The 16450-nt window shown below is 42.8% G+C and overlaps 1 protein-coding gene across 17 annotated transcripts in view; it reads right to left on the bottom strand.

Annotated features, from left to right (window-relative positions):
• Positions 1–11914, bottom strand: part of camk2d1 (calcium/calmodulin-dependent protein kinase (CaM kinase) II delta 1) — a 120465-nt gene extending 108551 nt beyond the window's left edge. For 5 of the 17 annotated variants that reach the window (XM_021615346.3, XM_021615342.3, XM_036987760.2 and 2 more), the window contains exons 1-2: positions 11527–11871; positions 10454–10548 (exon numbers count right to left, since the gene is read on the bottom strand). In XM_021615346.3, the coding sequence (XP_021471021.1) occupies positions 10454–10548; positions 11527–11588 (157 nt within the window). In that variant the 5' untranslated portion in view covers positions 11589–11871. Of the gene's footprint in view, positions 1–10453; positions 10549–11526 lie in introns of all 17 variants that reach the window. The other 12 variants (XR_016483195.1, XR_016483196.1, XM_021615343.3 and 9 more) reach the window with 7 other exon arrangements.
• Positions 11915–16450: the final 4536 nt, after the last annotated feature.

The following is a 16450-nucleotide window of genomic DNA, read 5'->3' on the forward strand; positions in this document are numbered from 1 at the left end:
CTCCATCATTCTTAAATGGAAGAAGAAGATTGGAAACACCAAGACACTTCCTAGAGCTGGCCGCCCGGACAAACTGAGCAATCAGGGGAGAAGGGTCTTGGTCAGGGAGGTAACCAAGAACTTGATGGTCACTCTGAAGGAGCTCCAGAGTTCCTCTGTGGAGATGGGGAACCTTCCAGAAGGGCAACCATTACTGAAGCACTCCACCAATCAGGCCTTTATGGTAGAGTGACCAGACAGAAGCCACCCCTCAGCAAAAGGCACATGACAGCCTGCTTGGAATTTTCCAAAAGGCACCTAAAGACTCAGACCATGAGAAACAAGATTCTCTGGTCTGAAAAAACCTAGATTGAACTATTTGGACTAAATTCCAAGCGTCAAGTCTGGAGGAAACCTGGCACCATCCCTACGGTGAAGCACAGTGGTGGCAGCATCATGCTGTTGTTCAGCGGGAGGGATCAGGATCGAGGGAAAGATGAACGGAGCGAAGTACAGAGAGCTCCTTGATGAAAACCTGCTCCAGAGCACTCAGAACCTCAGACTGGGGGCGAAGGTTTACAACGATCCTAAGCAGACAGTCAAGACAACGCAGGAGTGGCTTCGGGACAAGTCTCTGAATGTCCTTGAGTAGCACAGCCAGAGCCTCTCTGGAGAGTCCTGAAAATAGCTGTGCAGCAACGCTCCCCATCCAACCTACTTGAGAGGATCTGTAGAGAAGAATGGGAGAAACTACAAACACAGGTGTGCCAAGCGTGTAGCGTCATACCCAAGAAGACTCATGGCTGTAATCGCTGCCAAAATACTGAGTAAAGGATCTGAATACTTAGGTAAATGTTATATTTCAGTGTTTTTTTTTTTTTTAATTTAAATACTTCACGAAGGCACTGTATATACAGTACCAGTAAAAAGTTTGGACACACTCAGTCCAAGGCTCTTCTTTATTGTTACTATTTTCTATATTGTGGAATAATAGTGAAGACATCAAAACTATGAAATAACACATATGGAATCATGTAGCAACCAAAACAAGTGTTTTTAAATAAAAAAGTATTTTACATTTGAGATTCTTCAAAGTAGCCACCCTTTGCCTTGATGACAGCTTTGCACACTCTTGGCATTCTCTAAAAATAAAGTAAAACCCTTGAATGAGTAGGTGTGTCCAAACTTTTGACTGGTACTGTATATACAGTTGAAGTCGGAAATGTATATACACTTAGGTTGGAGTCATTAAAAATCATTTTTCAACCACTCCACAAATTTCTTGTTAACAAACGATGTCGGTTAGGACATCTACTTTGTGCATGACACAAGTCATTTTTCCAACAATTGTTTACAGATAGATTTCACTTATAAGTCACTGTATCACAATTCCAGTGGGTCAGAAGTTAACATACACTAAGCTGACTGTGCCTTTAAACCTGCTTGGAAAATTCCAGAAAATTATGTCATGACTTTAGAAGCTTCTGATAGGCTAATTGACATAATTTGAGTCAATTGGAGGTGTATCTGTGGATGTATTTCAAGGCTTACCTTTAAACTCAGTGCCTCTTTGCTTGACATCATGGGAAAAATCAAAAGAAATCAGCCAAGACCTCATAAAAAAAAAGTATACCTCCACAAGTCTGGTTCATCCTTGGGAGAAATGTCCAAATGCCTGAAGGTACCACGTTCATCTGTATAAACAATAGTACGCAAGTATAAACACCATGGGACCACGTAGTCGTCATAAAGCTCAGGAAGGAGACGTGTTCTGTCTCCTCGAGATGAACGTACTTTGGTGCAAAAAGTGCAAATCAATCCCAGAACAACAGTAAAGGACCTTGAAAATGCTTGAGGAAACAGGTACAAAAGTATCTATATCAACAGTAAAACGAGTCCTATATCGACATAACCTGAAAGGCCTCTCAGCAAGGAAGAAGCCACTACTCCAAAACTGCCATAAAAAAAGCCCGACTATGGTTTGCAACTGCACATGGGGACAAAGATCATCCTTTTTGGAGAAATGTCCTCTGGTCTGATGAAACAAAAATAAAACTGTTTGGCCATAATGACCATCGTTATGTTTGGAGGAAAAAGGGGGAGGCTTGCAAGCCGAAGAACACCATCCCAACTGTGAAGCACAGGGTGGCAGCAACATGTTGTGGGGGTGCTTTGCTGCAGGAGGGACTGGTGCACTTCACAAAATAGATTGCATCATGAAGAATGAAAATTATGTGGATATATTGAAGCAACATCTCAAGACATCAGTCAGGAAGTTAAAGCTTGGTCGCAAATGGGTCTTCCAAATGGACAATGACCCCAAGCATACTTCCAAAGTTGTGGCAAAATGGCTTAAGGACAACAAAGTCAAGGTATTGGAGTGACCATCAAAGATCTGACCTAAATCCCATAGAAATGTGTGGGCAGAACTGAAAAAGCGTGTGCGAGCAAGGAAGCCTACAAACCTGACTCAGTTACACCAGCTCTGTCAGAAGGAATGGGCCAAAATTCACCCAACTTATTGTGGGAAGCTTGTGGAAGGCTACCCGAAACGTTTGACCCAAGTTAAACAATTTAAAGGCAATGCTACCAAATACTAATTGAGTGTATGTAAACGTCCTACCACTGGGAATGTGATGAAAGAAATAAAAGCTGAAAGAAATAATTCTCTCTACTATTTTTCTGACATTTCACATTCTTAAAATAAAGTGGTGATCCTAACTGACCTAAGACAGGGAATGTTTACAAGGATTAAATGTTTAAATGCATTTGGCTAAGGTGTATGTAAACTTCCGACTTCAATTGTATTTTGCTTCTGTAGGTAAAGTTAACTAGCGCTAGTCGGCTGTACCTACGGCAAAACGCCAGTATTTTCCATCCTATAGTTTGCTCTGAATCTTTTTAAATAGTGAGACATGTTGTCATCACCATTTCTCTGACTGATCAAAACTGGTTCTCATGCGCTCTAGTCTCTCTGCAGCAAACATATACTGATTGTACAAAACCCCTCCTGCCCTCAGAATAGCTTTAATTCACCAGGGCATGAACTCTACAAGGTGTTGAAAGCATTCCACAGGCCCAAGTTGACTCCAATGCTTCCCACAGTTGTGTCAAATCGTCTGGATGTCCTTTGAGTGGTGGACCCTTCTTGATACATGCGGAAAACTATTGAGTGTGGAAAAACCCAGCAGCGTTGCAGTTCTTGACACAAACCGGTGCGCCTGGCATCTACTGCCATACCCCGTTCAAAGGCATCTTTTGTCTTGCTCTTTCACCCTTTGAATGGCACACACACAATCCATGTCCCAATTATCGCAAGGCTTAAAAAATATATGTTCTTTAACCCGTCTCCTCCCTTTCATCTACAAAGATTGAAGTGGATTTAACAAGTGACATCAATACAGGATCATAGCTTCTACCTGGATTCAACTGGTTATGGAAAGAGCAGGTGTTATTCATGTTTTGTACACTCAGTGCATAGTGAGCAATATGTTTGGAACATCGAATTACAATACATATAGAATCGCGGGAATCACAATACATATCGTATCGACACCTAAGCATTATGATAATCTCATATCGTCAGGTCCCTGGAACTTCCCAGCCCTACTCTACAGTACTGCCCATTATTAGTAGCCTACTCAATGCCATTAAGCAGGATAAGATTTCAAAATGCTGGTGCTAGATTTACAGCTTAGATACAGTGGCTTGTTTTATCACCACATAAACCTGTGAGGTATGATCCCCAGCCTGTTAAGTATGTTACTCCAGCCCTCCAGGACACAGAGCTGGGGTTTCCTTCTTCTAAGGTGGCCGTCAGTTCAGAAATGGGGAGACACGATCTCTCCTGCTCTCAGGTAAGGGCAGCCACATCTCAGTGGAGTCACTCAGTCAAGCCAATCCTAGCCTGGGATCAATCATGGGGGGGGAAAAAAACTCAAACTTCTCCTCAACCCTCCCTGGGCCTCCCTCTATTCATCACCTCAGCAATCTAATTGTCGCCTTACTCTATGTAGCTAGCACAGACAAAGGGGATTGTGTAAGAAAAAGGCTACTGTTTCCTCATTCCAGCTCTGTTATTTCCTTCCCTATTGTTCTCCCGCGCTCATTTAATTAAATGTTCTGTTCTAGACATGTTGTCTAGCACTTGTCTGTGATAGAATTACATTCCTGTCTCTTAGTCCTATTCATCCCTCACTCCATCCCTTTCCTAGTCTCTAGCCCTCCGTCACCCGAGCAGACTGTTCTAAAGTGTATGTGCAGCAAGGAAACCCCCGATTCCCCACGAGACATCGCGTGTGTGTCTTAGTGTGTCTGTCAGCAGCCCATTAAGGCTTGTGGAGGGAAATCAGACAAGCATAATGGCATACAGACAGCGGGGAGCCACGACCCACAAACTCCCTCAGAGAGAAGGATGGAGAGAATAAAAGAGAAAAAAAACAGGCCAGAGAGCTGCTTCCTAGACAGGCGGTCCAATGTACGGAGGAAAGACTTGCTATAGTAGCACCAGGAAATAGACACACAAAAGGTCATAAAGAATGCATGTCTATTTCTACCACGTGCAGTTTCGCTTCAAACACGGGTCCATTCCCATAGTGACTGGGGTTGTGACACAATAGGCTACACTGTGAATCGTGTACTGCTAATCAGAAATCAATGCAGGTTAACCGATGTTGTTATGACTTGCATAATCACAAGCTACGGTATTTATGCCTCGCCACAAGGAGTACGAAGGGTATGAAAGTGAAACAGGAACTGTAAAGATAGACGTTGATAAGCAGTCACAAAAGACGCCTGACCACATCCAACTACTGTCATGCTCATACAGTCATGTTCATACTGTTATGAATGTACACTGTACCCTCAAAAGATAAGGGAGAAAGAGCAAATTGGGGGACGTTGGTTTGCAGGTCAATTGGGTCTTGAAGAATTCTCCTGTCATTGACTGAGGTCAGAGGGGTTATTGTAATTCTCACAGGCTGACAGAGCTTTGAGACAAGTGACCAACAAACTAGAACCACATACCGCATTCTTCTGGGCATGGCTAGAAGGGATACAGCTCATGTCAAACTCCTGCGAGAGTTTGAAACTTTTTCTGCCGAAGTTGGGACTTTGGAGTGTGTTCAGAATCATTCAATTTTGTTACATTTTTTTCCCCACAAAAATGTAGACGTTAAATGCTGTAGTTGGGCTCCCGAGGGGCGTTAGATACAGGCTGACTACACCACTCGCGTCGCATGAGCGAGCGTGGCAAAATACATTTACAAATCTATGTTTTTCAATTATTGCGCGCGCCAACAAGTGTCTGCGTTGCCAAGGGCTAAAATAGAAGTCAGTTCTATTTCTGACACAGATCGCACTGCAAGTCCTGCATCTCCCATCTCCTCATTGGTTTCTAGAAGAAGGCACCCACGTGCCATCTCCTCATTGGCTATACCCACGTGGGTGAATGAAAGACGAATGAGGTCAGTGGCAGTAATGCACCTAATTTATGAAAAGTTGCCAATCGCAATATAAAGTTAAGAGGAGAAAAAGCCTGGAAGGAGGCGAGATGACTAGAAACGATTCAGTTGACCGTTTTATGTGTGGATTAATTGTCGGAAGTAGAGGATCTTGTTATTTTACCTTAAATGCACAACTCAATGTTTATATCCCATGACAAATTATCTAGCAACAGCAAGCTAGCTAAATAGGATAAATTAGCTTGCAAGTGCAAGCTAAATTGCCATAAATGTTTTATGCTTTTCAGAGTTTGTTTTGATATTTTAACCTGCGTGTTGTGATCGCGTTTGGTGTTGGGGCACAAAATAAATGTATGCACGATGGCGCACACGCGCAGCCGTTTTGGGTTCCGTGTAAGGCACTGCATCTCAGTGCTTGAGGCGTCACTACAGACACCCTGGTTAGAATCCAGGCTGTATCACAACTGCCCGTGATTGGGAGTTCCATAGGGCGGCGCACAATTGGCCGAGAGTCTTCCGGGTTTGGTTGGTGTAGGCCGTCATTGTAAAAAATAATTTGTTCTTAACTGACTTGCCTAGTTAAATAAAGGTTCAATTAAAAAAAAACATTTGTGGTGGAAATACCTACAACAAATGTGCTTTAGCAGTCACCCTGATGGCTACACTATCGACTTCCCTCGCCGCACTGTGGGTAGGCAGTGCTGAGCAAGCGGGAGTACCAATAAGTAATTTCTCGTGTAAATTGCTATCGTCAGGGACAGCCCTCTCATTAGGCAAGATTAGGCCGCCACCTGTGGTGGCACTTGAATTTGGGGCGGCATTTTGACAATTGGCTGCCACACTCCGGCGCACCTGATTGGCTACTACACCACCAGCTCATAGCGTTGCTGCAGTTCCCGCCTCCACCCCACCCCAAAGCTATGGTGATGTGTGTTTATATGGGAATATCCAATTGTGAAACATTAATAAAAATGTATCTGCCAAATAAATTGTTTTTTTTGTGATATAGACAATTAGTGATTAAGGCAGTAGCCTAACTTAGCCTGTTAACATTAGCTAGTTACTACTAGTCGATATAATGTTTGCTAAAAGTAATCTATAGAGATTTGAAACAATTTGCTACCATGTCTAAGAGACAAAAACTATCAGGAAGCAAATATTTTTTTAAACAATGAGAAAAGAGGCACAATCTCTAAACCAAAGAAATTCACTGGTGAAATGTATCAGCGTGCAGCAAGCAAATGACAAGCCTACGAGGACAAGCAATTCTTTTCCCGAGAACAACAATCCCCCGTTCGTTGATTCTAGCAGCTAAGAGGGCAAACCGGGTGAGTCCGAACCATGCACTTCCAACGATGATGACAGCTCTCTGGCTGGACAAGAACAGGTGTTCGCACCAGGCCTCGCCACACCTCCAAACAATGCCGGGGAAGACCCTACTATCTTGGACCCAGACTCGTTGCTCCCCATCCCCGACGACAGTGGTGGTGCTTCTGCTAAATCCGACTCCCAGACAAAACAAAAAAAAGATCCCTGTGAGTGGCCAAAATATATGAATGGATCTTTACGGGATATGTTAGTGCAGGCTGGGCCACATCAGGATAAGGAGGGGAATTGGCCTAAACACAGAATTACATAGATAATTTGAGTTTATTTCTTCATCTTCCAAAGAATAAGTGGTAAACCTACCTGTTTGACAGACAATTATAATATCCATAGATGTCAGTAAAGCCAAATACTCCAATATTGTCGCATGCACTGATTAAATATCTTGGTGTCTGGGAAGGGCTTGACCTGTGTTCGACTTAAACCAGGGATCGAATTGAGTGAGGGTATCACATATCCCTGTTGCCCTTTTCTTTAACAAAGGATATATATTGTTTGCTTTATATTTTGAAATAAATACATAAAACGTATCCAGATTATATCAAGCGTCCTATAACAATGCTTAACTCGGTGATGCCTTATGGTAGAAACAAGCTCTAAAATGGCCACGAAAGACGTGACTCCGATGCATATGGGGATATCGATTTCGCTAAACTGCAGCCTATAATATTCGAGGAGATAAAAAAAAAAAAAAATGCTATTCTGTCCCTGATAATTGATCTCATCTCTTTCTGAAAAGAATAGATGTTTGTTTAAACCCGGGAAGCACTTCTGTTGTTGGGTTATACAACGGACGAGTAGCCAGCAGTTGAAGCTTACAGTTTTCTGCATCAGTAGAGCCTCTGTCTAGGTGGAAAGGTAACATTTGAAAGTGCTAAGCTTAGATTCATAAGAATGTCTAAGATGTAGTTATTTTTGTCTCGCCTAGGGCGGCAGAACGTCCAGGGCCGGCCCTGGCTATCGTACTCCAGATAAATAAGTTTTGGGAGGGAAAAAAGTGGACCATGTTAGCTACCGCCTGAGACCTAATGATACAGCTGCCCAGAATGAAGCAACTCGCGTTGGCAAGTACCTGAATACAACACCGGTGCACTTGCCATTCACACCGGCTTGTTGTCATGCATGATGCATCCCGAGGGCAGTAATAGCTAGGCATGTCACTGTGACATATAGATGGTGACCAACATTACAAGTTATATTTCCTCTCGTCCATTGAAATAATTTATTACAAAAATGTAAAACATTGAATTAGTGTCAGATAGCCAGCATTACTAGCTGTTCAAAGTCAGAGTTCATAGCGAGAGTGTGATGTCTCTGACATAAACTGTATCCCTTCTAGCCAAGACACATTCTTCTTGGTGACATTAGCTCAGCTGGTATTTACCAGAGTTGTGGACTTGAGTCACATGACTTAGACTCAAGTCTGACTTGAGTCACAAATTTTATGACTTGAAGCTGACGACTTGAAATTATTCGGCCAGGTTTTGTAACATTTTGTCACAAATTGTGTGGCACAGTCTCCATGCATGACTCTCCACGCAGCCAGAGACAGTAGTCACAGCGTCGCCCTAGCAAAACAAACGTGCAACAGATTGGCTAGTGAAATGCACACTAGGCCCTCTGATTGGACAAGCAAAGTCAGTCACAGGTCAGGTGAGCTAGGAAACAGATTGCTGTGCAGCTATAAGATCAGAGGTCAGTGCAAACATCTAATTGTAGGGAGAGAAAATTGCCTGCTACAAAATGCTTTGGTGATCAAGAATATTAACCACAGATAGAACAATGAGCCACATATTTCACCGGACATATAAACGTGAAGCATCTGGTTGGCGTTTCCACTCTGTATCAAATATGGTGATGAGAGGAAGCCCAGGGTGCCAGTAGTGGGGGAAGACGGAGCGATATGGATTTTGGCCTACATTCAGATAATTTTCTCATCGATGAAACATTTGATTGCCCTACAGTTTTCGGTTTCCAAAACAAGAATCTGTAACAAGAGTAGACTTTTTTTTTTTCTTCTTTACACTATGCCAAAGTTTCTAAAACTTCAGTTGTTTAGAAGAAGTGCAAGGACGAATTGAGTTATTGGACATGGGCACTTCATACCGTAGGCGCTCTCTAATGGAAATATGCAAATAAATGCTAGAATGTGCCAATTGTATCTTACTAGCTCGCGCTTGGCTCTGCCCACCTCCTTTGCTTGTTCTGCCCACTAATGATTCATTGGAAAGAACAGGCTCTGATCTATCTTGGGTTAGTTATAAAGATCTTTGCATTACTTGCAAGCTCACCAGCAATGGGGCATCAAGCAACAATTACTACAATAGGCCTACTGGTCTTTTGGTATGTCAAAATTGCTTGAAATTGATGATTTACTTATGAAGCTAACATTTGGAATTTGTTGTTCAAATTCAATTATTACTGTGGCGAAGACGCACCACAGGCACGTCGTCTCCACTTGCGCTCTCCAAACTCTATTGTTGAAATGTTTGCTCTTGCTTTCACACGTTTAAAATGCATATTTGGTCAATCTATATGCCATCTAATCCTACAATAGTTGCTAGCGTTTCACCATTCCATTTTTCTGTTTCATGTTTGATACCTTTAAAATGGACCATATCTTACCCTCTGGGCGCAACGAACGTTCGGAACACTTAAGTTCTGTTCATTTAACCCAACGTGTGTTTCCTTTGTTCACATTTCCCGGGTTATGTCAGAGTTCCATGTGTCCTGTGTTTCTCATTCTGGTGGTGCGTAATAGGAGGGCGGGCCACGCTTTGGGGTCAGAACGTTGAATAAGAGAAAATGATTGTTCCATGTATGAATGGTGATGAATGGTGATGAAATAGCATTAATAATCATTACGTCTGATTAAGATGAATGTACCAATGTAACAATGGCTGTGGAAATTGCCTTTAAAAAAAAATAACATTGTCGAACCAGTTTATTGGTTGTATTTGCCAATTGGTTACTTGTATGGTCCTGCGAGTGGCCAATTGCTTATATGTACCCGTTTGTAATCCTGTTAGAGAGGTCTGATTTGGTTTCTCAAGGGGAGGCTGTGCAGTCTTGCTCTCTACCTGTGTGTTTAGATAGGACAGGTTACGACTTGCTTTTATAATGTACGACTTGGACTTGACTCGAGACTTGACCCGTTCTACTTGGGACTTGACTTGAGACTCCGACCTTGTGACTCAAATGAGTGCGACTTGGTTCCAGCTCTGGTATTTACTGAGCAATATGTGGCAACAATGGATCCTTCTCTGGAACTGCATACCACAAGGGCTTCCTAAACTCGGTCCTCGGGACCCCAAGGGGTGCACGTTTTGGTTTTCGCCCTAGTACTACATAATTGATTAAAATAATCAACTAATCATCAAGCTTTGATCATTTGAATCAGTGTAAAAAATTAAATAAAAAGTGCATCCCTTGGTGTCCCGAGGACAACGTTTTTGGGAAACGCTTGCATACCACTTATGTACCATGTTCCCGTGTCATTTGAAGATAAATACCAGGCAAAAGCCACCACCTGTGCATCTCACTGAAAACTTTTGACATAACAGGGAGTTGTTGGGATATTCAGTGGTTGTCAACAGAAACGGCAAAGACATGGTAGAGGATCCTACCCCGAGCAGATAGCTTCTTTGTGTTGATGATTTTGGCAGCATACTCCTGTCCGCTGGAGATCCTCATGCATCTTTTCACTATGGAGAAAGCTCCCCTTTAGGAAAACATAAAAACAGATGAGTACTCAAACAATGGAGCTGATTGACTTGACTTTAAAATGGTCATTTATTGAGACATAAAAAGGCAGTGGTGACAAATCAAAACATTTGTTTCTATCGTTTTAAACAGGTGAGACAAAAAAAAAGGTGCCCCGTGGATCCCTGGGTAACTAGTCAAATTTGAGAGGTTTGCATATAGTCCAGCACATGTAATGCCAAAGAAAGAGAAATAGACTACAAGCACTGGAGCCTCGCACCACTTCTTGACACGTCGCTGAAAATAGCACTGAAGACAGAGAAAGTGCGAGTGACATAATTATTGTCCCCACCCCCGCAAAGGCGCCCTGTGCTGGTACAGTAGGGCAGTCTACAGTCAGTAATGCCAAGGGCATCTTCTCAGTCACACAGAGATAGAGGGCTGTTACCAATTTAAAACGGTGACCCTTGGACCTACAATACACCATCATTAATATCAATGTGTTGACAATAACTGCAAGAACAAGCATAATGACACGTGGGCATTGGGCAATAATAATAAAGAGCGGATCAATAGGTCACATTTACATGGGCACTTTCATTTTGCTGAGAGCTGAGGATGACATTGCTTCTGAAGAAAGGTTTTTCGATAAACTTGGAGGCGCTACCCTTTATAAACGAAAACGCACCACTTGGGAATTTCAACGCCCTTACTACAATGGTTACTCCACTGAAAGGGCGGGGACTTGCCAAGAGCTATTGAAATACGTAAACATTAAACCGAATTAAAAATATATTTAAAAAAAAACGCTTTTAAAGAGGACAGGTTTAGGATAATTATTTAAAGACAACATGTAAATACAGTAAGCGCCGTTTCTGTGCACCACGCAGGTAACAGGTAATCTTATTAAGAACCAATCGTTTAGAGCGTCAGTACTTAAACATAACGCAATCAAGATGGCTTAAAAAAATGTTTTAAAAAACATTGTAATACTTACTTTCCCAGCTCTTCGTAGAGATTATACTCGTCGGTAAATCTGGTACAGGTTGTCGAAGCCATGGCAAAGGATAGGGAAGACTGTCTCTAGTAGGTTGAGACTGTAAACCTCAAAAGCCACTCGAGTTTCTCTGCTGTGTTTCAAATTGACAATATTCTAGCTCAAACGATAAACCAAATTCACAAAATAAGCTTTAAAATTCAAATACATTTACTCTTCCAGCTCCGTTTCCGAATCCAATAATAGTTATTGGCACGAGTTTAGGGGTTGTCAGGGACGTCGAGACCTGCTGTTCTCTGTGCCTGCCTACTGACACTTCACTTAGGCTGCGAGACTTTTTCTATCAAGCTCTTCCTGGTTGTGTGACCACTGTACAACGCCTCCCCCTAGCTGTAACCACGGACCCCCACGGAGGGTACAGAGGCCTATAGACACTACATGACCAAAGGTATGTGGACACCTGTCCATCGAACATCTCATTCCAAAACCATGGGAACTGATATGGAGTTGGTCCCCCTCTGCTGCTTTCCACTAGATGTTGGAACATTGCTGTGTGGACTTGCTTCCATTCAGCCACAAGAGCATTAGTGAGGTCGGGCACTGATGTTGGGTGATTAGTCCTTGCTCGTAGTCTGCATTCCAATTAATCCCAAAAGGTGTTTGAGGTCAGAACTCTGTGCAGGCCAGTCAAGTTCTTCCACACCGATCTTGACAAACCATTTCTGTATGAACCTCGCTTTGAGCACGGGGACATTGTCATGCTGACGGGGACATTGTCATGCTGAAACAGGAAAAAGCCTTTCCCCTATATATAATTTTTATGTATTTATTTATACCCCTTTTTCTCCCCAATTTCATGGTATCCAACTGGAAGTTAGTCTTGTCTCATCACTGCAACTCCCTTACGGACTCGGGAGAAGAGAAGGTCGAGAGCCATGTGTCCTCTGAAACAAACACAACCCAACCAAGCCGCCTTGCTTCTTGACACAATGCCCGCTTAACCCAGAAGCCAGCCACACCAATGTGTCAGAGGAAACATTGTACACCTGGCGACCGTGTCATTGTGCATGCAACCGGTCCGCCACAGGAGTCGCTAGAGCGCAATGGGACAAGGACATCCCTGCCGGCCAAACCCTCCCCTAACCCGGACGATGCTGGGCCAATTGTGTGCCGCCTCATGGGTCTCTCGGTCACAGCTGGCTGCGACAGAGCCTGGACTCGAACCAGGATCTCTATTGGCACAGCTAGTGCCTTAGACCACTGTGCTAAATCGGGAGGCTTCCCCAAACTTTTGCCACAAAATTGGAAGCACAGAATCATCAAAAAATGAATTGTATGCTGTCGTGTTAAGATTTCCCTTCACTAGAACGAAGGGGCTTAGCCCGATCCATGAAAAACAGCCCCAGACCATTATTCCTCCTCCACCAAAATTTACAGTTGGCAATATGCACTTGAGCAGGTAGAGTTCTCCTGGCATCCGCCAAACCCAGATTTGTCCATCGGACTGCCAGATGGTGAAGCGTGATTAATCATTCCTGAGAATGCGTTTCCACTGCTCCAGAGTCCATTGGCGGCGAGCTTGATACCACTTCAGCCTACGCTTGGCTGAAGGACAAACCAAAACCTGCAGACACTAGACCCTCCGTGGAATGAGTTTGACACCCCTACCTTATATGGGCCCACAGTGAAGGTGTCATAATACCCATAAAACCTAGTAGTCAAACAGGGAAATGGTTCCAATCGTTTTTTTCCCCCAACATAAATTTTCCCATTGGAGATTGTTTCGTGTAGGTTTACCCTTGGTGTGACATTTTGATAACCATGTAAATCTTTCTCAGACAAGGTGACTTATCAATACATTCAGCTCTATTTACTCTCAGATTCAAAAATGCTAATTAGCATCAAAATAGACATCATGAGGCCTCCTGAGTGGTGCAGCGGTCTAAGGCACTGCATATGGCAGTGCTTGAGGCGTCACTATAGACCCGGGTTCGATCCCAGGCTGTGTCACAACCGGTCGTGACTGGGAGTCCCATAATTGGCCCAGCATCGTCCGGGTTAGCGGAGGATTTGGCCGGGGGGGCTTTACTTGGCTCATCGTGCTCTAGTGACTCCTTGTCGCACGCCGGGCGCCTGCAGGCTGACTTTGGTCGTCAGTTGAACAGTGTTTCCTCCGACACATTGGTGCAGCTGGCTTCCAGGTTAAGTGGGCAGGTGTTAAGAAGCGCGGTTTGGCAGGTCATGTTTCTGAGGATGCAAGACTCAACTTTAGCCTCTCCCGAGCCCGTTGAGGAGTTGCAGCGAAAAGAAAAGATCGGAATTGGATATCCTGAAAAATGGGGTAAAAAAAATGAAACAAAGTAGACATCCTGCAAGACTACAAATCCCTGCAAGCTCCTGAACGTCATCTCTCTGAAGCCTTTTGGACAAATTAAACCAGGAGAGCGTGGTTTAGCATGATGAGGTTTACTTTGCACCTGCTGTTAATTGGGTGTATATCACATGAACCGCTTTTAGCCAATAATCTAGTCTAGGCTACTCTAATCCAGGAACCAATAGGGTGTCGGAACATTTTTTATCACTGAAGTTGTTTTTAGCTCTTGTGAATTAATGAATTAATGAATGAATTAACGTTTTTAGATCCAAAATCCTGTTAATACGAGAATTGAAACACATGTTGATTGTGCAACATATTGTATATATATATTGTATCAGCGTGCATCACGCACAAAGGTTCCATTGGGTACAAGCAACAGAGGCGTCATGCCCTTAGGGGGCACAGGGGCACGTACCCCCCACAGATGTCCTGAAATTGTTTTGTTTTTATTTAAGCCAGTTTGCTACAGCAGGAAAATAATTTTTTGTAAGGGAAATTTTTTGTAAGGGAAAGTCAAGTCTGTAATTTCAAAGTGGAAATTAAAAAAATGTCAGAAACCTTTTTAAAACACAAATACACTACAAGTTAACTTGCAACAGGGTGATCAAATTAAGATCCTACATCTGTAGCAAATTTATGAAGTTGGCTAGCTAACCCAGATAGGTTCCCAACCTCATAACTAGCTGCCAAGAAGATATGTCAGGCGATCAATCAAGTTAGAGTAGCTAGCTTGTCTAATGATCTTAGCTGGCATACCTGCTGGCATACCTGCTTGCAAGGTTGGTAGACTTTAGAACAGCAAGAAATGATGAAATGTACTGAATAAGACTCACATTCTTTTCAATCATTTACCCAGATGTTAGCAAAGAGAAGCATATTTATTAATACAAAAAATACCAACAAATCAGGAGGATACCGACAGATCAAAAGGTATGCTTAGATATGCAGAACTTTTTCTTTTTAAATATAGAATTAAGCATAATGATTATGACTCTAGATTGTAGGAAAAAGATGTTTCAGATGTTTGAAAAATAAATGCAAAATTCTCAAGATTCCAGACCAGCCCCCCTCCGGCCCACCCCCCAGCCATCCTCACATACTTTGTGCCTCCTCAGATTTTCAGTGTGCATGACACCCCTGACCTTCATGAAATTCATTGGCATTCATTACTTATGCATACAGTTGAACAGTCATCCAACAACCTTAACAATATTTGGCTGCATTTAGACAGGCAGCCCAATTCTAATCTTTTTCCACTAATTAGACTTTTGACCAATCACATCAGATATTTTTCAGGGGGCTGATCTAATTGGTCAAAATACAAATGAGTGAAACAAATATCAGAATTGGGCTGCCTGTCTAAATGCAGCCTAAAAGTTATTTGTGTGTATTTAAATGAGTATTTATTGTGGTTTTATTGACTTTCTAGGATGAGAAAAACGGAAAAGTGGGAGGAGTGCAAGTCAGGGTTTAATATGCAGACCTACGCTTGTCGCCTGCCTTCCTTCCTTTGGGACAACGACTCCCATTGTTAGGCCGGAGATATGAACATCTCGTCATTATATACAAATCTCTGCCATGGTCAGTGGCACTAAACACTAGAACGGGGATGGGCAAAAAACGGAACTCGTCATGAGAGGCCGCAGTGGCTCGTGGGTCTGCGTACCCACAGCCATACATGTGACGAATGACTGAGGTGTCTGTACTGGCCTAAAGATTTTTGGACTCATACCGCCCTCTTGTGGATCTGTAAGGAATATGCATGCACTTTGCCCTGCCCCATGTCTCACTGCTCAGTCTAGACTTCACTGCTCGATTGCCTGATTATGGTTGTGTCCTGTGTGATCAAAACTGACCACATTACATTTCATGCCCAGTAAACTGACACACACACACACACACACACACACACAGAGAGAGAGAGATGAAACTGACTGTCAGGCACTGACCATATGAGGAAGGGATGTGAATAATTTGTTAAAGAATGATTTGGGCAAGAGAGTGACATGTGTTGACAGAGATAAGAGGTAACTGAGTTTTGATTATGATTGACAGTTTGCCATTTAAAAAACAAACCCTCTATTCTCCAAGGTGGTCTCACACAGTATGACCCTATCTTAATATGCATGATCTAAAATGACATTTCAATTGACATTACATTTAATAAAAGCACATTTCTTCTCCACACATGGACTTCACAAAGAATCGTAGCTCTTCTTATCTTTCCATCTGTTTTAGTGTGAAGGTCAACAAAAGACCACTAGAGCCCAGAAGAGATTGAACCCAGGTCTCCTCGTTGCAAAAAAAAACCTTCTTTGGAGTGGAAAGAATAGAGAAGAGAGATCACGAGAGGCATTTCAGCCCACTAGTGCGGTATACTAGCATTCCAATATTTTCCTTTATCTCATGTCGTTGGATCAGATTCCAAGTGCTCGTTTAAAGGGGAAACTCAACCTCATTCACCTAATACCATGAGAAGAGCCCTGGGAAAACCAAAAGCCTTATAATTTGTAGCCTACAACTACAGTTGTAGCCGATAACTAGGGT

The sequence above is a fragment of the Oncorhynchus mykiss genome, chromosome 9, assembly GCF_057628025.1.
Source record: "Oncorhynchus mykiss isolate SJ-2025 chromosome 9, ASM5762802v1, whole genome shotgun sequence".
NCBI classification, from domain to species: Eukaryota; Metazoa; Chordata; class Actinopteri; order Salmoniformes; family Salmonidae; genus Oncorhynchus; species Oncorhynchus mykiss.